Source organism: Gopherus evgoodei, chromosome 7, assembly GCF_007399415.2.
Source record: "Gopherus evgoodei ecotype Sinaloan lineage chromosome 7, rGopEvg1_v1.p, whole genome shotgun sequence".
Lineage (NCBI taxonomy): Eukaryota > Metazoa > Chordata > Testudines > Testudinidae > Gopherus > Gopherus evgoodei.
The window spans coordinates 129,780,158-129,807,918 of record NC_044328.1 but is presented as its reverse complement, the minus strand read 5'-3'; the positions used below and the strand labels follow the sequence as shown (position 1 = coordinate 129,807,918).

General features: G+C 46.0%; 2 protein-coding genes across 7 annotated transcripts in view; both read right to left on the bottom strand.

Moving 5' to 3' along the window:
* The window catches only part of P4HTM (prolyl 4-hydroxylase, transmembrane), a 32,670-nt gene extending 28,381 nt beyond the window's left edge, over positions 1 to 4,289 (bottom strand). The window contains exons 1-2 of one of the 3 annotated variants that reach the window (XM_030570325.1): positions 4,271 to 4,289; positions 3,672 to 3,753 (exon numbers count right to left, since the gene is read on the bottom strand). In XM_030570325.1, the coding sequence (XP_030426185.1) occupies positions 3,672 to 3,753; positions 4,271 to 4,273 (85 nt within the window). In that variant the 5' untranslated portion in view covers positions 4,274 to 4,289. Of the gene's footprint in view, positions 1 to 3,671; positions 3,754 to 3,865; positions 4,045 to 4,094; positions 4,115 to 4,270 lie in introns of those variants that run through there. The other 2 variants (XM_030570327.1, XM_030570328.1) reach the window with 2 other exon arrangements.
* Positions 4,290 to 9,241: 4,952 nt separating this feature from the next.
* Positions 9,242 to 27,761, bottom strand: part of ARIH2 (ariadne RBR E3 ubiquitin protein ligase 2) — a 52,968-nt gene continuing 34,448 nt past the window's right edge. For 3 of the 4 annotated variants that reach the window (XM_030571185.1, XM_030571184.1, XM_030571183.1), the window contains 10 exons: positions 26,182 to 26,303; positions 24,191 to 24,300; positions 22,849 to 22,966; positions 18,519 to 18,569; positions 18,397 to 18,418; positions 16,274 to 16,425; positions 14,852 to 14,995; positions 14,437 to 14,505; positions 13,076 to 13,159; positions 9,242 to 12,541 (listed from right to left, as the gene is read on the bottom strand). In XM_030571185.1, coding sequence (XP_030427045.1) covers positions 12,470 to 12,541; positions 13,076 to 13,159; positions 14,437 to 14,505; positions 14,852 to 14,995; positions 16,274 to 16,425; positions 18,397 to 18,418; positions 18,519 to 18,569; positions 22,849 to 22,966; positions 24,191 to 24,300; positions 26,182 to 26,303 — 944 coding nt within the window. In that variant the 3' untranslated portion in view covers positions 9,242 to 12,469. The remainder of the gene's footprint in view (positions 12,542 to 13,075; positions 13,160 to 14,436; positions 14,506 to 14,851; positions 14,996 to 16,273; positions 16,426 to 18,396; positions 18,419 to 18,518; positions 18,570 to 22,848; positions 22,967 to 24,190; positions 24,301 to 26,181; positions 26,304 to 27,761) is intronic. The other variant, XM_030571186.1, reaches the window with a different exon arrangement.

Here is a 27,761-nt window from a genome sequence, read left to right as displayed (position 1 = left end):
AGCATCTATAAAGACCGAAAAAGTCCTGTCTGGTGCTTGTTTGATGCTAACAGGATTATTTGATTACTAGTGCTTCTCATAAGGAGGAAAACATACAGGGCAAGAACCTTTCCTAGCTCCATGAAATAATAAGCTTGGTTTCAACGGCAGATGGTTCTTTGTCATTTGTAAATGTTTAAGTATTAAAAACCAAAAGAACAATTTCCCAGTAGTGCCCTCTGCCACACTCCCAAACACAAGGCTGCTGAGAAGTCTTTAATATGACATCCTTTGCCTGAAATCAATGTTACACTGCACTTTCCTGAAGGCATTCAGAATATGGACTAGTCACTCACTTCTATACTTGTCCTCAAACTCTGCAAAACGTTTTGATAAATATAAACGCCTTTGAATTAATTAACTTGGAAAGTCCTTTACAGCTAGAGCCTCTATGCTTTGTCTACACATAACAGGTGTTGATTTCTTATTGATGTAAGTGAAAATAGATACACTTCAATCTGATGATGAGCATCAACACAGTGGGGCTGTTCCAACTTCACATCAATTTTTAAACCAATTTTGTTAAATTGAAACAACCTGTGAGTCGAGAATGCCTTAGTGGTCTTTTAAAGTCAACCCCGCCTCCTGGGAGGCTCAGTGGGGTGATAAGAGCTGCCTGTGAGCTGAAGTTCCTAAATAGGAACTCCTTATCAGACAACAAAGCAGAGCAAGCCGAATAAGGCCCTAAAGCGCTGGACATCAAGCACTGTTCCAGGAGTGATGCATTTCCACATAACAGGATCAGAAAACAAGGCCTACCCCAGAATCCGGAAGAGAGATGTTAAACTGGATTAATAAAGTTGTGAGTCTACTATGCCATAAGTCTGTTTTTTGTCAGCTACAGCTGCTTTCTTGAAGGCCAGGATCAGCTCTGTTCGGTGAATGGCATCAATAAGGGTAAATAAGTTAGAACTGAGGGCCCAAGGGAAACTTAATTAGTAAAATCAAACTGACCCCTCACACTCTGTTCCCTGTCATTAAATTGAGGCTTTTTGTGCGTATGACTTTTATAAGACATCAGTTCCAAACTTCAGACTTTACACACTACCAGAGAGAAAATTATTTTGGAATTTACAAGTTATGAATACTGTGTATTTAGAAACCAATGACAGAGCCGTATGCATTTCTTAAAGATGCTTGTTGCATTAAAAGGATTTAAATAAGAAGGTTGTCTGGGTTTTTTCTGAGCTTTCACTTTGAATCAGGTAGTGTGAACTACAAGGATCCTTTTTTTCTTATTCATAGCACACAACAACAGTGAAAGTGCCATAAAGAATTCAGAGTAGCAGCCTTGGTAGTCTGTATCCGCAAAAAGAACAGGAGTACTTGTGGCACCTGAGAGACTAAGAAATGTATTTGAGCATAAGCTTTCGTGGTGGAAACAGTTTCTCTCCACCTGGACATGCAAAACTTGTACACAATTCTGCCAGTAAGAGTTATTCACATCTTTTCAATACACTAAAGTGAGATCTAGCTAAGAGGAATCCTTGTGTACTGTGGAATGGCTAGGAACTAAAAGTGTGAATAGCATGCCATGCCAAGGAGAGTGGAAGGCACTATTTCTCCTACTATCTTTGTTATTCATTTCCTCTCCTAGATACTTAAACAGCAATGCTAAGTTGCCTTATCATTTACTTTCAAACGTTCCAGGGTCCCTTATATCTCCCTAATATCTCGATCTCTAGCATCTTTTTGACAGGATCTTAGGTCCATGGGATTTTAAAAAACCCCAAACATAGAAAGGGAAGGGGTTGTTTGTTTGAGTTTGGATGTTTTTGGGTTTTTTTTTGGGGGGGGGGGAAGAAGGAAGAGAACCTGAGGGAAATTAACCAGTTTTCCAAACTCTCCTAAGTGGACTGTCCAAAATTAATAATCTCTATGGACAGTGGATCAAAACATCTTAAACACAAAGGGTGAACATACTTAACCAGGGTAGCACAACATGATTTAAGGAATTTAACTGTTGGAGGAGAAATGAACATGAAAACTCCCCTTCCCGATTAAAAATTAAAACAGAAGTCCCTTAAAAAACCCAAACCATTTGACTGTTCCAAGGAAAGTCAACCTCTACATCAATGGAAGCACTAAAAAAATTAACAAAAACCAAAGTAGTGACCTATACATGCACAGTCGTTTCTGCCATATTGTACATACAATGCTCCCAGCTGCACAATCCATGGCTTGTATCTTGATTCTCCAGAGATTAGGAGGTAAGAAGGCAAATTGAGATGGAAACTGATTTAAGAAAAAAGGTGACTAACATTTCATGGAATTCAGATCCGTTCACTTATTCTTCAAATTATACTAAAAAATAAAAGCAAAAGAACTGGTAAGCAGCTCAAAAGTTTGAACTGATTCTTTCTGCCTTAATAAGTAAATCTTAATAAAGATCTGAACAAAAGTCTGAAAAATCTATTTCCTAAAGGCAGGAGAGAAGAGCTACAAATGTTATAATGTCAGCATCAGTCACTTCTGTGTGCCCCATGGGAGTAATCAGAAGAGCTACAATCAAAGCAGGTTGCCAAAGGCAAACTGGCAACTGGATTTCCGCCAATCTTCGAAATTCACACAGGCCTGTTTTTATTGCACTGGGCTGCGAACAATGTTAAAGGGGACACATATGTACACATAAGCCATCACATGTATATACTGTATAAAACAAAGCACATAAAAGGGCACAATCATGCTCTGCCTCCTTGGAACATCAACTAAGTAACAGATATCAATTTTCTCTAATTCATCCGAGCAGAGACGCTCAATCTACTAGTCAGGTATTAGTTACCAATCCCTTGATGCTTCAAAGATTTTGTCTTCATCGCAAAGTTAACTCAAGTTACAACTTGAGTGTTGTGCCTAACTCGAGTCCTCTCCACACACACACACGAGCCGTTAATTTGTGCACACTGATGCTTTTAATTCCCGTTGGCTGGCCTGAGAGGAGATGTAAGCTAAGCTTGAGTTAGTCCAACTCAGCAGCTTGCTAAATGACCACACTGCTTCTAATGCTATCCCACAATTCCCCCAGCATTCCCAGAAAGGACAGAAAAAGTTTTCACACAATTCACTGTGAAAGCATTTACACAGCATCTCATCTTACTGATGTGCAAATAAGTATGGGCTGTGCCCACAGAAGGGCCACACACAGCAAGTGCGGTGGCAGTGTGCACACAGCAACTCAAGTGTTATTTCACAGTATGGCTGCTCTCACTGGAGCTAGGCTAACTCGGGAGCAATAACTGGAGTGTAGATAACTCAAATTAATTCTGCAGGAAAGGCAGATCCAATGAAAGGCACAAAACCTTCTACCACGGACAGTGGTTCTCACCCATGTACACTATTCCTTCTGAAGCTACCACTTAACAAAGAATTCAGACATCATTTCACACCAAACGAACAGCATCTACAAGGACACAAACTCCACTTTCATGATTTACTACAGAAGTTTCTCCTTTTTACAAAGAGGTGTTTTTTATTTATCAACTAGATTCTGAATTACCATAACTCCCATGCTCTCTCTTTATTGGCTTGGGGCCCATAATGGCCACAAATATATCCAGACTGCAGTGGGGATTAAAATACCAATGGGATTTCAGCCACTGTGTTAGCAGGTCTTGTGCAGTGCCTTGTCTTACCGAAAAGAAGCGGTTTCAAGCTGAGAGTTTTCATGAAATGGACTTTGTTAGGGACCAGCTCCACCTTTTGCTTATGGCCCACCTGGGGGGAAAAAACAGCAGGAGTTAACATACTACATTCCAGGCACAAATTTTCAGTGCTTCCCCCCCCACTGTGCATCCAACAATCACTATGCAAAAAAGCAGCAGCTTGCCTGCAATTCTGGACTGCATCTGTACAGGCATAGCAGGCAGTCAGGAGTCCCTTTCTATACAGCTCATGTGCTACTGCAGCTGGATGTCTGAGTTCAACTCTGGGCACCTCATCACTGGATCTGGACAGGTTAGTTCTTGGTTTAAACTCAGCTGAAAGGGGTTAAAAATTCAGCCAAGGTGCAGCTGGGATGATGGCGTGACACACATTTATAGCAAGGCCCAATTTACCCCCAGGTCGGTAAGAAGCAGAGCGGAGAACGGCACCAAGCTGGCAGGGCTCTGACCCCGATCGGCTGTTTCTTGCTAAGGTCAAACCTCAGTGAGCCGTGCCAAGCCAGGCCAGCCTGTGCCAAGGCCTTCCAAACCGAGCAATGCTGAGACAGGCTGCCCGTGCCAGCCCGTACCATGGGCACCTCCCCGAGCCAGCCTAAGCGGCAGAGGGCCGGGCCGGGCCGGCCCGCGTCGGGGAGAGCCGAGCCGAGCCGAGCCGAGCCAGGCCCAGCCCGCCCACGCCAGCTCCTTGCCTTGATGCCCTCGCGGCGGGGCAGGGCGTCCCCGCGGGGGCCGGGCTCGCTGGGGGGCGGGGGCCCGGGGCCCGGGCCGTCCCCCGCGCTGAGGTGCACGAAGAGCAGCAGCCCCAGCACGTTGAGCACGTAGAGGTGCGCGAACACCATCAGCACCACGAAGTAGGGGCGGGAGCAGATTTGCCGGGGCCGCCCCCCCGGGGGCCCGGGCAGCGGGGGCCCCTCCGCCCGCGCCGCCTCCGCCGCCATCGCCCGGCCCCGGAGCGCCCACACCGTCACCCCGGCAACCGCCCCGAGGGGGGTGGAACGACAGTGATGTCGTCACCACGCACGAGGGGGAGAGCGAGCGTCACAGCACAGACAAGTCACGCTGAGGAGACTGGCCAATGGCCATCGTGACCACACAGGGGCGGGGCTGGATGAACTGCCTGACGTCAGCGCATCCAAGACACTTGGTGGAAAGAGCGGTCGGAGCCGCCCCGCGGCCATCTTTGCTGAGGGTAGCCTGGCTTCCGGCCCACTGAGAACAGGGGAACGTGACGGCCATCTTTGCTGAGGGTAGCCTGGCCGCAGGCCCACTGCGAACAGGGGATGGTGGGGGCCATCTTTGCTGAGGGTAGCCTGGCCGCAGGCCCACTGCGAACAGGGGATGGTGGGGGCCATCTTTGCTGAGGGTAGCCTGGCTTCCGGCCCACTGCGAACAGGGGATGGTGGGGGCCATCTTTGCTGAGGGTAGCTTGGCCTCAGGCCCACTGCGAACAGGGGATGGTGGGGGCCATCTTTGCTGAGGGTAGCCTGGCTTCCGGCCCACTGCGAACAGGGGATGGTGGGGGCCATCTTTGCTGAGGGTAGCCTGGCTTCCGGCCCATTGCGAACAGGGGAACGTGGCGGCCATCTTTGCTGAGGGTAGCCTGGCTTCCGGCCCACTGCGAACAGGGGATGGTGGGGGCCATCTTTGCTGAGGGTAGCCTGGCTTCCGGCCCACTGTGAACAGGGGAACGTGGCGGCCATCTTTGCTGAGGGTAGCCTGGCTTCCGGCCCACTGCGAACAGGGGAACGTGACGGCCATCTTTGCTGAGGGTAGCTTGGCCTCAGGCCCCCTGAGAACAGGGGATGGTGGGGGCCATCTTTGCTGAGGGTAGCCTGGCCTAAGGCCCACTGCGAACAGGGGATGGTGGGGGCCATCTTTGCTGAGGGTAGCTTGGCCTCAGGCCCACTGCGAACAGGGGATGGTGGGGGCCATCTTTGCTGAGGGTAGCCTGGCTTCCGGCCCACTGCGAACAGGGGATGGTGGGGGCCATCTTTGCTGAGGGTAGCCTGGCTTCCGGCCCATTGCGAACAGGGGAACGTGGCGGCCATCTTTGCTGAGGGTAGCTTGGCCTCAGGCCCACTGAGAACAGGGGAACGTGGCGGCCATCTTTGCTGAGGGTAGCCTGGCTTCCGGCCCACTGTGAACAGGGGAACGTGGCGGCCATCTTTGCTGAGGGTAGCCTGGCTTCCGGCCCACTGTGAACAGGGGAACGTGGCGGCCATCTTTGCTGAGGGTAGCCTGGCCTCAGGCCCACTGCGAACAGGGGATGGTGGGGGCCATCTTTGCTGAGGGTAGCTTGGCCTAAAGCCCACTGAGAACAGGGGAACGTGACGGCCATCTTTGCTGAGGGTAGCCTGGCCTCAGGCCCACTGAGAACAGGGGATGGTGGGGGCCATCTTTGCTGAGGGTAGCCTGGCCTCAGGCCCACTGGGGATGGTGGCGGCCCAGTGCCCGAGGCACGGTGCACCTTCATCCCCATGGAGCATAGGGGGGAGCTCGCGGCCACGCCTAGGGAGGGCATAGACGTGCCTGAAGCTAAATGACGGCTCTCTGCCCTGGGGGGCCCGCTGATGCCATTGGCCACGTTGGCACTAGGGGTAGTGATGTTTTGGTTTCCCTAGTGAGAAACTGCGTCCAAGTGACCAGTGACAAATCTAGCGACTGCCACTGCCCCTCGCAGTGACATTCAGAGACGTCGCCAAGCCCGCTAGTCACCACTTCATTCACCAGCGCTCAATGTGTTAATACAATCCAGTCCCCGTGCACCCCACGCTCCTGGGCTGGGGCTCTGTCCCGGCCGGTGGCCCCGAGACCCTTCGAGAGAGAAGCAGACTGCTCTGCAGCCGCAGCTAACAGCCAGCTGGCTTTTACCTCATGCCGTACAGGCCCACGCGCTAAGCTCCAGCAATCCCAGGTTTGCTCCCGCCGCTGACTACCGGGCTCTGCCGGCGTTACACGTGCCCTCCCTCCTACATTCTGGTACACACCAAGTCAATGCCAGTACCCCTCACCGGAGCACGTCCTTGGAAGGAATCGCATGCCAGGGCTGAGATCACTATCACCTGCAGGCGACAAAAACAGTCTGTGGAGGCTAATTCAATACCTGTTAAAGCCAGGTGCACGTTGGAGAGAGCAGCACATTAGCCATTTTTACCCAAATGTTCTTTCTCACTGCTCTGTAGTAGATAGCACACCCTGTGATGCAGGGAAAGATGGCTAATGATGTGGATAGGGCAGGGGAGACAGGTTAGCCAGATAGGACAGGTGCACAGAGGGAAGGTGGGGTGGGATGAAACAGGGCCATGTGCCCCAATGGGGCAGGGGGCACTGTGCCTCCAGAGATGAAGCCCTTTACTCCTTCCCCTGGCTTGGCATGGGCTTAGCTGCCCAGAAATGAAACCTTGGAAGCAGGGGGAAGGGGTCTGGCTAGCAGATTTTTGTTTTGATATCTACTTTATTGGCTCCCTGCAGCGCCGAGCTTAGGTCAGATGAATGTCCTCTTCCCCCTGGCTCTGGGATCTGCCCTTCACTAACCTGTCGGCTCAAGTCCAGGCTGGCACGAAAGGGAGGCCCGACTGAAATTAACTAACCCAACGACCTGGGCTGGCATGTACAGAGCGGCCTGCCCAATGAGCAGAGGGCACCCGCCTGATGACAGCGTACTGTTGTAGTTGCTTCTGGTGCGTAAGAGAATGTAGTAAGAAGAGAATGGAATGGATTTGATTAACTCTATTGAGCTGCTTGTGAATGATTTTGTGACTATAGCTACATGCATGTATATAAATAAAATTATCTGAGAATTTTGTTCAGTGACAGTTTTGACTCTTTTTGAGTGCTTAAACAACTACATGTAGGGTTTGGTGACTTCCTGCTATGTGGAATTGGCAGCACTGTTGGTGAGCACTTGCCAGCAGGTGCAGGCCGCCCGGTCGGGGAGCGGGAACACACGGGGCCCAGTCCCCGACACAGAATGAGCAGCCGGGTTCAGCGTGGGAGGTGCACATTGACAACATGCATTAATAGCTGTGAAGGGGTAACGCTCAGCCTCGGACTGCTGTCATTAAATGGGGGTCGGACCCCCGCCCCACTGCCACTCCTGGGAGAATCTGAAATTTAACAAGGTACACTTCTCTTCCACCCCCCACCCCCAGTTCCATGCAACCGAACATTCAAATAAGTACAAATCTTAAAATAGTCTCCCTCTTTCCCCTCAGTTACAAACAAGGACACCCAAATTCTGCCAGGCCCAGCAGGCAAAATGCTCATCAGCTCCAGCTGGGACAGCACACCGCTGCGGCATGAAAATTATTGACGAGCTATACCCTGACCTGACTAGATTTCTTTGTCCAGAGGTGGGCACAGAGCCATAAAATGGCATGAAGGCCACCTCAACCAAGCCTTCCCCAGAGCAGCTACAAGGTTGAGTTCTTGGGAGGTTAAGCCTTTTGGACCCCAAAACATGAATTATTTAAAACTAGACAAGCCTTCACTCATATGTGCTCCATGTTGAACAGGTATTGTAGAAATGCTTATCAGCAGCATAGGCATCAAGCTTCGCAAGCTTGTGTTCTTTTAAAAGTGATCTGTTGTATTATAAGATTTTTTTGTTTTGTTTTTAATTTCAACTTCAAGGAGTTTGATAGTTTTGGTGATTTGAATGAAGCCTGTCATCTACTATAGGACATAAGTTACCTACAACTAGTTCAATATATCAAAACCTTTGGTAATGCTGCTTGTTAATAGTGTATGTTTGGTTTTTAGAATATCTACTAATTAGACAAAAAATATTGGGCTGAGGAAGTGGGTATTCACCCACGAAAGCTCATGCTCCAAAACGTCTGTTAGTCTATAAGGTGCCACAGGATTCTTTGCTGCTTTTACAAAAAATATTGGCTATTCTTCATTTAGAGAAAGTCAGCAAAAAAGGGAACAGGATTACTGCATATTCGGAATATCCTCCAATAAGCAACAGTCCCATGCTTGTTACTTATAAGAGTTTGTTTAGAAGGTGACACTATTTTACCTAAATTGGACCGAAAATTCAGCACCATGTGTGTTTTTAAAAATCAGGAATTACAATTGGCATGATTCTCTTCCTTTATGCTAATATTTTAATACATCAACCCCAAAGCTGTGCTTTGACTTTTCACATTGCTTTATAGGGTTTTTATGGCACTCTTCATCATAGCTGTCAAGAGCTTCAAAGTCCAGACTTCGTTTCTAAAATACCCTTTGCAGTAGGGTAGTATTTTCTCATTTTACAGATGGGAAATGGAGGCAGAGAGATTAAGTGACTTTGCCAAAGTATCACAAAATCAATGGCACAGCCAGGAACACAATCTCCCATGTGCCTTAATCCTAAAACCTTCCTCCCTACCAGCATTTTAGTACTGTTGTAGCACCCCAATTATGATTTGTCTATTAGCTGCTGCACGTGATTCTAACAGCCCATGTCTCACTGCTTGACACATTAATAAGAAGAAAAATTAAGCAGAGGTTTTTCACCTAAAAGCTGATGGAACAAAGACACTGTACACACCTTTAAAATTATAAATTCACAATTTATTTCAAATAAACCACTCCACCTCTGGGAAATATTTCAAGGGCATTTTCCTTTGCCCCTTCCCCTCCAATGCCTATAAAGAAAAGCTAAGAATGGTGTCAGTTTCTTGGAGAAGACCTCGCCAATGGAACAAGGCAGCCAGGAAACAGCAACACTCTCCATAATACTAAAGCTCCCACAGCAGCAGCTGCTACCTGAAATCCTGGAGAACAATCCAACTGAGCAGATGCAGGTGAGAAAAGGAGTCCCTAGAACAAGTCTCATTTAAAAATAAAGTTCTATTTATCACCTGCTTAAAAAGTCTACAAGTTTGAATGTGAAATTATAGTACAGAAACCTCCTGCTGTTCCTGTCCCACATAGGTACAGTGAGCAATTCATGTGCGGAGCAGCAGTCATGCAGTTTATATTGTCAGTAAAAAAACCTTTGTATGGTCCGGGAAGTCTGATGACTGTTAGAGATCTGAGTCACCCAGTGCATTAGCATGAGCAAAGAAGAAATAATGAGCATCAGATGCAAGGATGGAGAGAGACGTCAGGCTGACCTAGGAATAGCAAAGCAGCTGCAAAAAGAGGAAGGGACAAACACTGCCAGATTACCATGTTACTGGTGCCAGGGAAAATGTGTACCTTTTAGAGTTAATAGCCTGATCCAACTTCTATTCTCAGGCCACCTCATTGACTCAAAAGGGGCTGTGTTCACAAAAGAGAATTTGCCCCTTTACCTTTGATCTTGAGAACACTAATTTCTTTCCTATCAGTCACCCACCTCTCAAACAGCAGCAGCTTATCCTTTTCAGATGCCAGAATGAGCAGGAAATGGGAGATCTCCCCACAGTTTTACCTGTTCCTATACTACAGCTGCACAAATGTTGCCCTGTTTGGGCTCACACTGCAAAGAGACAATCCAGCCTTGTTTTCTACACAGAGGGTAGAAGCAGGATCTGTTCATGGGAACCAGGAAATTCTCAGCCTCCTTTCTGGAAGAGTTTTGGAGAAACAAAACCTTGTTGACAAAGCTTGAGTTTTGTGTACCTCCAAAGAGATGGCTTTCAAAGCAGTCTGTATTTGTACAGATTTCTTAAGTGCTCATCACCAAGGTGTCTGAGCAGTCTGGACTGCGAGTCAACTCTCAGGGTCGTTTGGCAATTGGTTCCTGCCATCTGACCTACACTGCTCCAGGAATGAGGATTTAAAAACACTTTTATGCTTATCCTGGTTCAGAGCTAAATGCTTATGCGATGTAAGTGAGCAGGGAGGAACGGGCACCATCTGGCAGCAAAGCTGAGTATTTAGGATTAGAAAAGATACCTCCCTACACCTCTCTGGCAAACAGGCCAACTTTCACCCGACTGCAGCTAGCTTAACTAGAACATCAGTTCATATCCTATATTAGTACTTTACGCTTTACACCTTTAAAGCACTGGATAAACATTAACTCTGCACAGTACTGTACAAGCTCTGTCCACAAGATTAGTTCATAGAAGAAGTATCCCTCTCAAACTGAGGGCCCTCTCTTTCCTCCCACCTTCACATGGTTAAAACCTACATACCCAGTTCTGGGGGCTAGAGTCATATAGTGCATGTGTCTCATATAAAAAAGAGTAGCTTATTTTGTCAAGCAGGAATTACGAAGACTCCAGTCAGTCTTTTAGCCTGTCAAATCAAAAAGGGTGAAAATAAGAATATCCTAGTGAGGAATGTGTCAGGGCAACATTCCTCATGAAAATGGCATGGAAGGGAATTCCCTACTTTCATACTAGACTTGGGGATTTCCTCAGCTCAGACACTCAGCTACTCCATTTTTGCCTGCCTACAGCAGATGCACGTACAAGTCCCTGTGTTACATAGGCACTTGTACATGGTTAATCCACTGTCATAAAGTGTTGGCATTTAAGCCACTGTTTTGAAGTGACTCCCTCATTAAGATGCATTGGGGAGGTCACTTTTTTAAAAAAATTATATTTTACATTAAACATGCCATACAAAAGCTCTGAGAGTCCCAGACAATAATCAGACTTATAATAACCATCCAGCAGCTTTAATACCGATATAGACATACATTAACTCCAGCAGTCAGTTTTCAGTCTGGCTTGACGCAGAACAATGTTAGCTCTAGCACTTGGTTCAGAGTGACTGTCACATTGCCAAGGTGTGTGTCAGGGACCACACTATGCATTACTGTTCCCCCTTGACTTGCAATGCGACTTAGGCTTCCCTAGGTAAATGGGAGCGAAGTGGTTTGATCATGTTACACTCCATGTGTGACCGATCTTTACAAAGCGGTACACATTGAAGTAACATGGCTTGTTCCACTCTGCCTAACAAGACCAAGCCTATTTAACACTGTTAGAACAACTGTTCTAACAGTCTCCCAAACACCATAGTTTTGGCAGCATAGAAAACCCCTAAAAACCAACTAAAGCAAAAATCCACATGGAAGACCTTAAATTCACTGAATGCAAAGATCTGAATTACCGCTCGGCATATCTCCTATGTTAACCTGATCTCTGCCCTGTAACACCTCCATTTGCTTTGGTTCATGCAGCACAAACTACTGCTGAGAGAAGAGATGCCACACACAGTTGTGCTGATATGTAGCCACCACAGATGCTGTAAGGCGCAAACACAGCAGCAGCCACCCTCTGTGCTCCAGCCACTCTCCTCGTGCAGCCACAGGCCAGTGCTACAAAGCACATGTTAGAGGAAAGGGAAATCTAGCTGGGTTATTTCATAACCCTCAGTGCATAAAAGGATTTTGGGACAGAAGCCCATTTAATTTACAAGCAGATTATTAAGGAAAAACACTCCACTGCCAATTTATTTTTAAAAAGGGTTGTGTGTTATTCTAGGGTTTGTTTGTATAATTGTACAACTGTTGAAAATTACATAAATTGTAATGATCTAATACTATTAACAGCCATTCAGAAAAATTCCCTCTCTCAAAAGCCATCTGGCGTAGGAGGAAACATCCCATGAACGATGCCAATCTGAACTCCAGCCTCTAGCCTGGCAGAAATGAAAAGCAGAAAGATAAAAAACAGAAAGGGTCTAGATGAGGTGTTTGCACGTGTCTGTTTTGCAAGGGGAGGGGATGGTTTTGTCCTTGGCCGGGTTCTCCCACAGGCAGTGCTCATTTCTCTCGAGGAAGCCACTGTCACCTTGCTTGCTGCTCTCACCCCTGCACCTCACCACCTCCTTCCACCTTATGTGTCATGGAAGTCTTTAAGCAAGGTCCTCCTCCTCTGTTCTGCTATATGCATCTGATTCTCTAAATCCTGGAACAAAGAACAGCAAGGCAGAACCCCATTAATCTGAACTCCCCAGAGGAAAAGAAAAGGCACTTGTATGGTAGAATGTGAGGCCCAGTCACTGCTTCTCAAGCAAATTAAAGACTGCAGGGACCCTTCCGATTTGATAGTGTATAAAAGGAATGTCCCTCTGAACCCAATTCTCCTTACATTTCCCTTCTTAGAGGGTTTCTGATGCTCCCTTCCACCTCCCAAAAGCAAAAAAACCCCGCACACTAGGGTCACTTCGCCTCCAGCATAGGGCTGAATGCATCTTCCTTCAGAGCCTGTCAGCCCTGGTTCAGTCAGCCAGGAGTCATTGCTGGAGAGCAGCAAAGTTCTCCCCCCATCCCCCCAACCAGGAAGCAAGCATCTGCAGGCCAAGTGAACAAAAGGCCAGACTCAAAGCTAATCTGATTGTCTTCACCTGCCTGCCAAGCTGGCCTGGGCACTTTTGTGCAGGTACTAAGCCACCTGTAAGTGCAGGGCTGCCCAGCAGCCGCAGGGGAATAGATAACTTACCCCTCTGTCATAGCTGTCCGCTCGTTCAACCTTCCAGGAGAGGTTTTCTATTTCAGCTTCCAGCTGAGCCTGCTGGTATTCAAACTGATCAACAGTACGGACAATTAGAGAAACCAATCTACCCCGAGCAGCTTTATGCCACCAAACAGGTGTGGCGAGAGGAAGCACACACCCCTAGGGTCCTTTCTCTCCGCAACAGGTTTGGGGGAGCAAATCTCTGGAATACTTGGGAAAACAATGAGCACTACAATGTGGCATGTCCAGTGACTTCAAAATCCTAAGGAAGATGGATTTTTGTATATTCAACTTTTAATTATTCAAGCATTAGGATACGCCCAACAAGGAGGAAACTGACACCACCAACTGGTGTTTGCAGTCTGGTGAATCTCCATCCCACTTACGGGCTAGAAATGCAGTTTCTGCCCTGTACACACCTTCATGTAAAACAAGGCCCAGCGCTATGGCGTTACCAACAGGGAAACTTTACCCCAGAATCCCAGTCTCAAAACCACTTAGTGTAAATCACGTTGGGCCTACCAAAGCGGCCTCCTTGACAGTAAAGTGATTTAAGTGACTGAGCAGCTGGGTTGGCTCGTAATTAACAACAGGGACTTCAGTCAGTCGTGGAAAGAATAAGGTTCATTTATTTGTCCTTCCCCCACTATAAACTTGGGAAAGAACCAAAAGTCAGCAAATGTCTAGCTGAAGGTTATGTCTACACGGCACTCAAAGGTGTGTCTGCAGCACAGGTAGACAAACCCCAAGCTAGATTTGATCTCACTAACTCAAATACTAGCAGCAAAGCAAAACTCAAGTCAAACAATAGCATGTAGAGCCCCAGATGTTGGCTTGCCAGCCAGCTCTAGGGCAGCGCACCCTGGCTAGCGCCCTACCATTTGCACAGAGGTTTACTTCCTCCATTTTTATACAGGTTCCTGAAAGGTTAACCTGCTGCTGTAACTCTCCCATTTCCCAGGAGCTAGGAGCCAGTAAAAACCAACTCAGATTCTAGATATGTGTGTTTGCTTATGATGTGAATCCTTACGGGGAAAAATAGTTTGACAACTAGTTTGTCATTCACAGTGTAGTACTGTTCTATAGTAAAGTCTGTAAAAATAGGGACGTCTCTGTAACGACAGCCAACAAGAGCTTTGCTATTAAATCTCTGACGGGGAGTAGGGGGGAGGGTTTGGAGCCGATTATGAAGTTTGAGGATACGTGAGGTTCAATGTCACATACATGTCATTACATGGATTTATTATACACATGCAAACTTTGGGACTGAAGACACAAATCTAGGTGTCTGCTTGGCTTACTATGCTCCCTAGCTAGATGCCAAGAAGTCTGAGCAAACACCTTACCAATTTCTTCCTGGGGCCAGACTCCATGTAGTAGGCATACGGATATGTGTACTGCAGCGTGTAACGACACTACAACAGAAGAGGAAAAGAGTTTTAGACTTTGATGTCGTTAGCACAGCTTATTTCTATGACTAATATAGGGACACACGAGTTGCCAGACCAGTCCAGTATAGCAGAGGCCATTATCAGATGCTTCTGAGGAAGGTGCAGGAAACACCTGTCAGGACCAATTATGGAATAACCTGCTCAGAAAGGCATCCTCCTGCTAACGTCAGGCAGTTAGTGTCTGATTCAGGGCATAACATCCTTACAGATCTAACCCCTGAATTGCCTCCCTCTTCAGTATGCTACTCAGATGGAAGTGTTTTGGTGTGTAGGCTCTCTCCTGTGGACTGAAAGAGCCCAAAACACCCACCTTTGCAAGCAGCTTTGCAGCGTTCTGCAGGTACTGCCAGTCTATCCACGTTCCCAGGTTGTTCATCACCCTTTCCTGGATCTTCTCCTGAATTCGCTGGTATGTCTGTGCCTCTAACTGCAAGCTTTTATTGTGATTCTCCCACTGCAAATGTAGAAGAAAAAGGGCATGAGATCAAAGTACAGATACAAGCTCCAGCAAACAGGAAGTAAGATGGGGCTGGAGTCCAGCAGGATAGGATATGCCGTGGGCAGGAGGACAGCAAGGCAGCACCCCCCACTTGCAAGCCCATGGAAGTTGCGTACACTGTAAGAGGCAGGTGGGAGCAGGGAGCAAATCCAGCCCCTCTGTAGAAATGCCCTATGGTCACATCAGCATCTTGTGAGCGACTAGAAGGAGTAAAATAATAGGAACTTCCCCACTTAAGAGGCCTCTGCCAAGGGATTTAGATTAACCTTTAACATGGGCTTACTGAAAGCTGACACATCTGTGCTATGAAACATCATTGTAAAACATGGCCATTTCCCAGAGTCCCTTGATCTGGAAAGTCAAGATTATTAATTAATTATTATTTTAAGACTAGACTAATGCTATGAATAAGCAGCCGTTGATCGCTGAATTAGGAAACGAGTGCATGCTGACCTCACAGAAAAGTGGCAACCTTGGATCTACAGTGTTTTCTTCTAGCGAATCTGCATTAGACCTGTACAGTTTGACCAGTCCTGTTCGCGCCTGCTGCAGGGAAAGAGGAGCTCTGACTGTCTCACTGGTTAGTGACAGATTCCAAAAGCCTTTCTTTAAACATGTCTTGACATGAAATTCCCTTAACGTTTCATTAAACCACATGATGGAGTTTTAATTTAAACAACCGAGATTTGTTTCTTCTTGGTCCCTACAAATTCACACCGTAAGAACCTTTGGAAAGTTCCCTGGTCCTGTGAGGAAATGGTTGCAGTGATATTGCATGAGTGTAGGGATGGGATTAAATGACCTCTCGAGGTCCCTTCCAGTCCTATGATACCTATCTGCAACAACACAGTAGCATCGTGCAGAGGGACACTATATCAAAATTATTATTTTGTGTTATTTGTAGCACCTAGGAGCTCTACTCGTGAATGAGAATCCCATTGTACTAGTTGCTGTGAAAGAAGAGAAAAATGCAGGACATTAAGTTTCCTGATGCTGCAGAAAATCAGAAGCAATCTCACGTGGTTTGCTTCAATGGAGAACAAACATTAACAGCTTAGTAGGACTTGTTGGGCAGAATTTTGAGTCTGAAGGAACAAAGACGACCTAAACTGGGACTCCAGAAGCTACTTCATCTGTACCGAATCCTTTGTTTGTGTGTTTCTTACACCGACATTGCACCAGGCAGGGACATTAAAAGGCTACAGCAGCTCTGGCCAAAGAGATGTGTCCTACCCGCTCAAAATAGAACAAGTACTTCTTAAGGGCCTCCCTGGCCTGTGCTTGCTGACTCTGGTTTACAATATCAGGATTCTCTTTGTACCGACTGCATTCATAGTACTCGCTACCGTGGGTCTTCCAGTCCCCCAGACACATCCAGCAGAAGTCTGCAGAGAACAAGGCACAATCACTGTGATGCATAGAAAAAATGAGTTTCCAGAAACCAAGTTACAGAGAAACAGCCCCTCTGTTTCAGGGGCTTCCTTTAGCCAAGCAGCATGTAGTTTATTTGTGCCATCTTGCCCAGGGAGAAACAGAATACAGCTTGTGGGCCAAATACAACCCCATCTTGGGGGTCTATAGCTAAATATGCAGCTTGTGGGGTAACACTTCCAGCATGCTCCAAGGGGACACTGCCTGGATCCACAAGGAGTGTTGGAAACTGGGACCTGTAGTCTCTGCAGGCTGCACCTCATAGTTAAAGAAAAGGGCACCTGCAGTCCTACTAGCTAGTGAGCTGCAGCTCTCTCACTACTGGCAACTTGCCAGCATGGGTCTCTGCTGGATCAGATTGGAAGGATCCTAATCTGATCCAACAGTGAACAAACCCACACAGACAATCCACTATCCATTCTCACGGGTGCACACTGGGGGGTGTTGGTGACTTGTGACACACAACTCAGACTAGATGATCTGATAGTCCCTTCTGGCCTTAAATTCTGTGACTCAGACACCTATCCATATCCAATGGTTTAGGAGAGAGCTTCAGACCAGAAATCCCTGAGGACAAGCCTACACTTGAAACACTGCTTTGGCACAACTGTGCTGCTGTAGCACTTCAGTGGAGACACTCCTACGTTGACGGCAGAGAGCTCTCCCGGCGACCTAGTTAATCCACCTCTGCAAGAGGTGGTAGCTATGTCACGGGGAGAAATCTCTCCTGCTGACACAGCGCTGTCTACACAAGGGATTGCGTTGGTATACCTATGGTGCTTGGGGTGTGGGGTTTTCACATCCGAGCCCCGTAGTTATACAGATATATGTTTGTAGTGTAGACCTGACCTGAGTGGGAGGACGTAGGTAAAAGCTAAGGAGAAAAAGCAGAGCAACGGCTAAACCCACAAAACAGAAGTGCCTGGTTTTAGAGCTGGGATACTTGCAGTGTTCTGTCAGGAAGGAGAAAAGAGGAGGTTAAACAGTTGCTGTACGAATCACTTCTGGAAGGCTTACCTTTCCCATTCAGTGGGCTTGAAAACTGTTAAGTCCACCCAAGGGCTAGCTTGCTCTCTTTCGAGTTTCAATCACTGCGGTATCTAGAAACTTGTTGCTCACCTACTCCTGATACCACAGCATCCCACCAAGTCACTATCATTCCTGCTGACCTTCTAGCAGCAAAGGAAGTGAACTGGGAGGGGTAGATTCTAAATGTTTTCTGAAGTGGGTTATCTTCCTCAGCCTCCCTACCGGCTGGTAGCAGAGTTGCAACATGGGAGGCCCAGCAACAGGTAGTCTCACTCACTTGCTTGGGGTTAGAGAAATTTAGTATCCCACAAAAGCCATTTGCTTTGCATTCCTGATATTTTTCAGGGCTTTAATAAGGGCTGAGGACAGCCAGGCTGCTTCTCGCATGGGAGTGGACTGAGGAGCAATCAAGCAGATAAGGTTAGAGAGATCAACAACAGACCTACACACCTGCTTCTGTGGCTTGGTCTATGTAGGGTCTCATTTTGTCCATCAGTGAACATAAAGACTAAGTCTAGTTTGACATAAAGGCTCAGAGAGTTCCATTACAATGCAAGTGGTTTCAGCTGGTGGGGCAGAAATCAATGTACAGAACAAGAACTCCATCAGGAAAGCTTTTAAATACCAGAGCACATTTCTGAGGAGCATCAATCTCATGACAGAAAAGGAGCTGATGACATTTTTACAGCCTTAAATCTAAATGAAGAATCAGAAACCAGTTAAGAACGTAGCAAGTGAAACAATAAGACTTTATCACCAAGTTCGATGTGTAATTAGAATCCTCTTCATATTTGTACTGGGAATGGTTAACTGGCTATTTAAGACAACAAAATTTACGACTGGGGTAATAAAGGAATATTCCCTTTCCCCAACGGATTCCAGATACTGCTACTTACCGTGCTTGCATTTGGAGCATTGCTGGAAAAGAAGGAAAGAGGAGGCATTAGCAGTCTGCAAAAGGACAGAAAGGTTTCAGCTAAGGACAAGGAAGATCTGAAGTATTCAGGGAATTGCTCACCATGTGATTGCAGCCTCCATTCTTTTCAATGCAGATATTGCACTTGGGACACTGGGGAAACCAGAAGCATTCATTAGATCCAGCTGTTCTCTAATACTCCTTAAGAACACAATTCCGGCTCTATTATTACACATACGCTATTCCTGTCAAACCATTTTAAAGCGGGATGAAGGGGGGATGGATGGATGACTCAGGGCATCAACAACAGATCAGTGGTTTGAGATAACAGCTCCAAGAAGTGAGGTCTTTATTCTTAGCATTACCACTTGTGAATCAAAGTTCACTCTCAATAGTTACCATTAACTGGCGGGTCAGGTTTAGCAATTCAACCAGTTTACGTAGAAAGACAGTACTGGCCATAGTGACTAAACCATAGGACCATCTAATTCTGTATCCTGCCTTCAGTAGTAGCCGATGGGTGACTGCTTCAGAGGAAGTACAAAGCCACCATACACCCGCCTGACTATACAATGCTTTACCTAGGTTTCTTTGTTCCACAGGTAATCGGTTGATATTCTGCACAATTTGACTGGTACTATATTTTCTTGGTTTGCACAGCTATAGGAAGTAATCCAGCTTTGCCAGTTTGAATCTGAAGACACCAAATCATATCACAGTCCAGAATTATTACTACCAATCTGGATTAGACTGTGGTTTCTGACCTAGAAACTAAGGGCACTGAATCCATAACCATTTTCCTGAACCATAAAGTCCTAAATTAAATCCAGCTACAATGAATTCTACAAGTTCACCATATACTGCATAAATAGCTTCTTTTCTCAAGTCTAAATTTGTTGCCTTTAAATTAATCAAGTGCTCAGAAAACCAAAGTTACGGACAAAGACCTTTTAAGTCATGGAGTCCCTCTGGCTCCCCCAGCCAGAACAGGACTAGGCCTTCCAATAGGCATATTCCTTTTCATACCGCCCTGCATATCTGTGCATCCCCCACTTCAGGCTAGATAACCCTAGCCTTTGCTTAAAGCCTCATCCTGCAAATGGAAATTGACACTCAAGGGCTTTTCATTCTCTGAACTCCATGGTTAGAAGCGAAGCTACATACTACTGCAAATGGGGATAGGCTAGATTATCTACCCTTTGTGTATCTGCGCATTCTCCTTTTAAAAAAAAAAAACCAAAAACTGCAGCTGTACACCAGACAAGTGTTTGAGCCAATCACCATGCTGCTTCTCTGCATTAGAGGGCAACAGACCCAGCTGCAGATTGATGCTCGCAATGAATTTAGCAGAATGAAGACTAGCATATAGAGGGAGCACTTCAGTACTCAGTCCTACACACAGATGGGTTTCCCAGTTTAAAGTATATTTGCAGGAATAGAGTCAGCCACAGAACCACAGAAATGTAGGACTGGAAGGGACCTCAACAGGTCGTCTAGTCCAGTCCTCTGCACTGAGACAGGACTAGGTATTATCTAGAATCTAGACCATCCCTGACAGGTGTTTGTCTAACCTGTTCTTAAAAATCTCGACGACAGACTTTCGACAACATCTCTCAGTAATTTCTTCCAGTGCTTAACCACCCTGACAGTTAGGAAGCTTTTCCTAATGTCTAACCTAAATTTTCCTTGCTGCAATTTAAGCCCATTGCTTCTTGTCCTGCCCTCAGTGGAAGAGGAGAACAATTTAATACCCACCTCTTTACAATGTTTTACAAACTTGAAGAGTTATCCAGTTCCCTCGGAGTCTTCTCTTCGCCAGACTAAACAAACCTAATTTTTTCAAACTTCCCTCCTAGGTCATGTTTTCTAGACTTTTAATCATTTGTGTTGCTCTTCTCTGGACTTTCTCCAGTTTGTTCACATCTTTCCCAAAGTGTGGTGCCCAGAACCGGACACAATACTCCAGTTGAAGCCTTATCAGTACTGAGCAGAGTGGAATCATTACTTCGTGTGTCTTATTCACAACACTCCTGCTAGCACATCCCAGAATGATGTTCACTTTTTTTGCAAGTGTTACATTGTTGACTCCTGTTTAGCTTGTGATCCACTGTAACCCCTCCGATCCTTTTCTGCAGTACTTGTTCCTAGGCAGTCATTTCCCACTTTATATTTTAATACTGATTATTCCTTCCTAAGTCCAGTACTTTGCATTTGTCCATAATGATTTTATCCTATTTATTTCAATACATTTCTCCAGTTTGTCAAGAACATTTTGAATTCTAATCCTGTCCTCAAAAATGCTTGCAAACCCTACCAGCTTGGCATCATCCACATGCTTTATAAGTGTAGTTTCTATGCTATTCTCCAAATTATTTTTGAAGATATTGAATAGAACCAGACCCAGGCCAGATCCCTTTAGGACCCCACTTGATATGCCTTTCTTGCTTGTGTGAACCACAGATAATTACTCTCTGAGTACAATTTTCCAACTAGTTGTGCATTCACCTTACAAGAGCTTCATCTAGGCTGTACTCCCCTAGTGTGCTTAAGAGAAAGTCATGTGAGATAGTATCAAAAGCCTTATTAAAGTCAAGATATATCACATCTACTGCTCCCCGCCCCCCCATCCACCAGGATTATTATCCTGTCAAAAAGCATTTTAGGCTGGTTTGACATATGTTGTGACAAATCCATGTTGACTGTTACTTATCACCTTATCTTCTAGCTACTTATAGAACGATTGTTCCAGTCCAGATTTGCTCCATTCCCTTTCTGGGTACCAAACTTAAGCTGACTCGTCTACTGTTTCCTGGGTAGTCCTTATTCCCCTTTTTATAGATAGATACTATACACGCCCTTTTTCAGTCCTCTGGGATCTCTCCCACTCTCGCCATGAATGAGTTTTCAAAGATCTCTTCAGCCAGTTCCCTACATATTCTAGAATGTATTTTCGCAAGCTCTGCCAACTCGAAGACATCCAACTTGTCTAAGCTTTGTGTCCACTAGCACTTTTGTTGGCATGAGTTTCACCGACAAAACAGCTCTCTCCCACCAGCATAGAGCGGCTACACAGGAGGCCTTACAGCGACGCAGCTGCAGTGGTACAGCTGTACCGCTGTAAGGTCTGTAGTTTAGACATAGTCTAAGTGATTTTTAATTTGTTCTTTCCCAAATCAGCCTCAGCTCCTGCCTCATTTACACGGATGTTCACTAGGTTAGTCATACTATCACTGCAAACCTTACTGGTGAAAACTGAAACAAAACAGGCATTTAACACTTCAGCCATTGCTGCGTTTTCTGTTATGGTCTTTCCTTCCTCATTGAGTAATGGGGCTTACTTTGTTCTTGGTCTTTCGTCTGGTGTGTTTGTAAAATGTTTTCTTGTACCCTTTATGTCCCTAGCTATTTTAATTTCACTTTGTGCCTTGGCCTTTCTAATTCTGTCCCTACACGCTTGTGGGTTTTGTTATACTCATCCTTTGTAATTTGACCCAGTTTCTACTTTCTGTACAACTCTTTTTTTGAATTTCACGTCATTGAAGATCTCCTGGCTAAGACAGCGTGGCCTCTTACCATACCTCTTTTCTTTCCTACGCATTACGGTAGTTTGCTCCTGTGCACTTAATAGCGCCTCGCTAAAAACCGCCAACTCTCCTGAACCCTTGTTTCGCTTACACTTGCTTCCCACAGGATATTACCTTCAGTATTTGCTGAGTTTGCTAAAGTTCACCTCCTTGAAGTCCATTGTCTTTATTCTGCTGTTTTCCCCTTTGTCATTCCCTTAGACTCTTGATCGCTATCATTTCCTGATCGCTTTTATCCAAGCTGCCTTCCACCTTCAAATTCTCAACCAGTTCCTCCCTGTTTGTTAGAATCAGATCTCCCCTAGTCACTTCCTCTACCTCCTGTAATAATCTGTCTCCAATGTATTTCAAGAATTTGTTGGATAATTCGTCCCCTGTATTATTTTCCCAACAGATGTGCAGGTAGTTGAAATCCTCCATCACTACTCCTTTTATCCTCAACTCTCTCAACCTCAGTTCAAGCGTATCTATCTGATAGACACAGCAACCCCTCTTCCCTGTTCTCCTTGCCTGTCCTTCCTGAACAAGCTGTATCTTTCTATACCAGCATTCCAGTCATGTGAATTATCCCACCAAGTCTCTGCGATACCAATGATGTCATAACTGTGAATATTAAGTAGTATTTCCAGTTCTTCCTGTTTATTCCCCATACTTCTTGCATTAGTGTATAGACATCTAAGACGGTCATTAGATTTCAAGGTATTCAAGATCTTTGCACCAAAACCCCAAGTGGGAATTTACTAACGTTATTAAAAAAGCAGCATAAAGTGCTACAATTGCACGGAATTGCCCCTCCCTTCTCAGCAGGACTAGATGCCTGAAAGGAATGTTGACGTGCTCTCCCTTACATCTTTAGTGTGAGCACTGATGTAGTTGGCTGTTTCAGAGTCGTCTGCACACTTGGTGAGCCATTTCCGGATGGTGGCACAGTCTGTGGGCGCGTGGTACATCTGCCGACACTTGAAACTTAACAGGAAGAGAAAGAAATACCAGTGTTCAGGGGAGTTAATACATTGTATTAATAACCAAGAAGTCAGTCTTTCCTCATGACCAGGATCTGGATGGGAAATAGGCGTGAGGAGACAAGCAGTTCATTCCTAAATACCACAATGAGAGGGGCTGGGTTCAACCTTTAGAACTCCCGCCAGGTCCTTCTGGGAAAGATCACTTCCTTCTCCTGAAACTCTTTAACATATCACTACCTTTCTTCTGAATGGAAGTGAATACAGGGCTCCCTCTCAGACAAGTGAGCATCTGGCTGTCTGATGAACAGCCATCATCTTTTCCCTGGAGCCCCAGCATCACTTTTAAGATAATGGAGCAAGCCTATGTCATCCCAGATAAATTCCAAATACGCTCCTGTTCAGGGTTAATTGCATGCAACTAGTGGGCGGCTTGGTTACTAACCCATGTATATTACTGTCCCTGGACACTCACGATGCAGCTACACCTTTGGAGTAGGGGGTGTCAGAAGATACTCCAGCAGCAACCCTTTCGATATTACTCCTAGTTCTGTTACTCCTCTCCTGGACGCTGCAAGCCAGGAAAGCACCATTAGCTTTCCTATCCAGTGGAAGTTTATTCTTATGCTGGGGAGGACCTCACGCACATAGAAGTTTAAAGATATTCTAGCCTTCATATACAGAAATCAACTGACATCTTATCCAAATGCTACACTTTGTTTCTATGCATGTTTAGGAGCATTCATACCATGGAAGCCTGTGTGTGTATTTAGGATATCTGAGTCCCCTGGCTTTATAGTTCTCTGGATATTGGGAATGCACAAAGTATACAAATATACAAACACAGGCATCAGACAGGTTCCAGCAGCAGCCATTAAGGCTTCATACCCAAAATCACTCACCAATGCTTGTATCATAATTTGTAGATTAATCCAAGCTACAGAAGAAACTAGACAAGACTTGTTTTCCTTAATTAATAAGAGCTCAATTTTCAGAGGTGCTCAGAACCCCCAGCTCCCATTGAGTTCAGCGAGAACTGACCACCACTGAAAGGCAGGCCCCGGCCTACACCCTTATTACACAGATGGCTCCAGTTACAAGCAATTCCAGTAATGTGTCTGTGATGCCTCGACACACTAGACCTGTTCTCAAATGAAGTGACCTTAAGGAGAGCATATGCCTGTGCCACATGCTTTCCTCACAGCCTTTAAGCCTTTTAATTCCTTACCAGAAAACTTCATTGCATCGATTGCACTGCACTCGTCGAGCTTTGGGCTCCTGTACCTGTATGACCATGGGGCAGTCTGCACCGGGACACAGCTGCAGCTGGTAATGGCTCTGCAAATACACCGAGTGGAAAGGTAAGCAATTGGTATGGGAGAATATTGATTTCTATTCTTAGCTAGTAAAAATCATGCCTTTTGTTAATGTGAATCCGTAGTTCTTAGATCTGGAGAAGACAATGGAAAGAGCCACCAGAAGATGCCCAACCAATCTCTTCTACATGCGGAGGAGGTTAGTTAGTTATTAAGTGCTTGTTCCAACAAAAGATTTGGAGGCTTTATATTTTGCATTTGTTCAAAGCTGAGGTTGCAGTGGTTAGTCATGAAACGAGGAAATTTGAGATCCCATCCAGAATGTCAGGAGACCATGATGAGAAACTCCAAACAGATCTAGAATCTCACTCTACTTGAACTCCTTCCCCCCTAGCCCCATCTTCCATCCCCCTGCTGCCCCAGTGCACGGACTCTGCTTCTCAATTGTGGCTAGTCTGTCCCCTTCCTGTGACTCCCCACAATTACTGGGGAGAGGGTGTCACTAAAGTACTTCCTTCTCTGTCCAAGTCACTGAGTTACTTCCTCTAAATCTTGTCTTAAACATTCTCGTTCTCGCTAGCTTAGATACGACTCACGAAGCTTTGCAGAGTGAAGGCACATACAAAGGATGCTGTATAATAGTGACCTGCGCTGCATCGGGATGAGGGGCAAGTCTGTAGCTGCCTACAAATATTTCTTGGTCTTGCACCAATATTTAACATTCAGTGTAAGTTTTCTGCTCTAACACTAGAGCACTCTGCTTCAAGATATAGGCCAGGCACCAGCTGCTATCACTGGGATGACATTAGAGGAAAATTTACTCTGGCAAATCATTTGAGAACTCTGACAGTTAGCCCTGCACCACAGCATGAGCCACAGACAACATGCCTGTCAGCTACAATCCTGCAGCAGCTGCTGCATCTCCAGCCCCTGAACTCTCTAGAGAGGCATCATCAAGAAGCTCAGACACCAAGATCAATATTTTACAAGTCACTAGTGATTTTGGGTGCCCAGCTTGGGACACTTGACAGCAACATTTCTCAAGTGGTGCCACCAGGGGCTTTTCTTGCAGCCACAGCCTCCTGGGCTGTGACTGGGGGTGGGGAGGAGCAAAGCAGAGGCCCCTCCCACTCCTTGGTGCTCCTAGATGCATCACCTTTGTGATGGTTGCTGGAGCTGCCAGCAGGGGTTTGGTCCTGCCCCACTCTGGAGACACCTTGGGCACAATGCGGGAGCACCAGGTAGCCAGTGAGTTCCCCATCTTCCCAGGGGCTGCGGGGCTCAGGCTTTGGGCTTGAGCTCTGAGGCAGCAGGGCTTCAGGCACGAGTCCCAGGCTCCAGCTGCACGGTGGTGGGCCTCAAGCTCCAGCCGCATGGCTTTGGGCTCTGTCCTCCGGCCACAGGGCTTCAGGCTCCAGCCCCGCTCTGCCTCCCCTGACCTCCCATCCAGGGCTTAATTTATCCCCACTTGCCAGGGCTGAGTAATTCTGCTGTGAAAAATAATACTTGTATGTTTGTTAATATCATTTTTCACAACAGACTTACTAGCTAGCAATAAATACATTACAATGATTTGGATGTGTGTATGTGCATATTTATTTGTTTTTCCTAAAGCTAATTAAATAATTTAGGAAAAAGGGTGAGCAGCCACCAGCAAGAGTTGGTGGCCACACTCTGAGGCCATCAAATAATTTGCCTTGGGAACTCTGCTTTACAAGGTCCTGTTTTGCAAGGGGAGGGTGCTCAACATTTTTGGAAAAAAACAAGTCCTTTTAAGAGGTCTCAGTTTGGGCCCTAAAAAATGAAGCTCTCAAACTAGTCACTTCTGAAAATCTTGGCCCAAATATCTGACTACTGGGCAGGGTCAGGGCACAGGCCTACAGGAATATGAAGCAGAAAATACCTCCACGTAGTCCCTGAAAAGGTAGCGCCGATATTTGTCTTTCAGCTCCTCGCTCGGCAGCAGTGGAAACACAAAGTCTTCTGGTGTCCGAAGTGGACAGTCCTGAGCCATGCAGGAGACCCCTATTAAAAACAGAGGACAGTTGCTGCACAGTGCGATATGAACTGAGAAACTCATGCACGCAGATCAGAGATGTGCTGGGCCCAATACTGCTTCTCAAGTGCAATTAATTGTTCTGATGCAAGTGATTACAGCAATTCCATTTATCAGGGCTGCTGAAAAGCTGGAGTCCAGCTGCTTTCAGTGGAAGATGACAGAGTTAAGGGCATCTTGGGCAGTTCACAGTTACTGCTGTGCAACTGAAGGTCAGGTGAGGAGAAGCCAGTCAACCTGCAGTAGCAACACACAGGGGGCCCATGGAAATACACTCAAAGATCCAACAGACATCGAGGACAAAGTGCTCAAGAAGAATTGCAATCTTTATACACCGCAATCTTGCAGCTTCAAACACCTCAGTGATGATGTGATAATTGGGCCTACAAATTTTCCCTAATTGTGAGTTCAGCTGTAAGGAGTGAGTGAAAGTTCATAAAATGTCACAGTAACTTATAACAATAAATGTTGATGGAAAAAGGTGCAAAAAGTCGACAGAAAAACAGAATTAGTACAAACAAAAAGTCCTCCTGACATAATTCCAGGACTGTGTTAAGGTAATGCCTAGAAAACACGAACAGTGAGAGTCTGGGAGTCAATGAACCTAAATTGGCGGGAGAGTAATTAGGCCTAATTGATGGACAACATAACGAGGGGATGGGCTATTCCACCTATCACTCCCTTCTGGAGCCCTCAAAAAGAGACCCTGGGGGAACCAAGCTGACTGCCAAAACGCTGGCTGACTGAAAGACAAGAGAAAGGGAAGGCACAAGCTTCACTATCCTGGTTGCCACCTGCACCCTGAGCCTTCTTCATCCTATCCTGAAAGACGTCCTGGCCAGGTTAGACTACAGGGAGCCAAATGACATTCACCACCAGCTCTAGCTAAATCCCCAATACCACCTGGGATGTGAAACTGCGCTACTTTCCCACCCCGCGGGGTGTGTTTTTCCTTCCCCACTTTATTTCTTGGCCTGCCTAGCCCTCTAATTTTTCTGTCTATTTACAAGAGTCTGGCTTAGTTGGCCAAGACTGTATACAGCTACACTGCGGTAAGTCTCTCTCTGTCCAGAAAGAGGCAGCTAAATGTAACACCTTAGACAGCCCAACCCTGGTACAAGTTTGCCAGGTCTCGGGCGGGGGGGGCTGATAAGATCACAGGCTATGCTTATGTTTTTCCAGCAGTGAGACTACAAATGAGCCCATCTCAGAGGCAGAAGCTGCAGTTTCTACCTTTGCTGTTCTTTTCTCTTCCTCTTTTGTGTGTGTTCATCTTATTTCGTCTTCTACAAAACGGGATCAGATTTTAACAACTGCTCCAGCCTCTCTTAGCTAACTTCTCTCTTTTCCCCAAAAAGAATCATTATTACCATCCAAGAGAGATCCACATGTGGGTTTCTCCCTCTCTAAAGACTCCAACTAAAGGG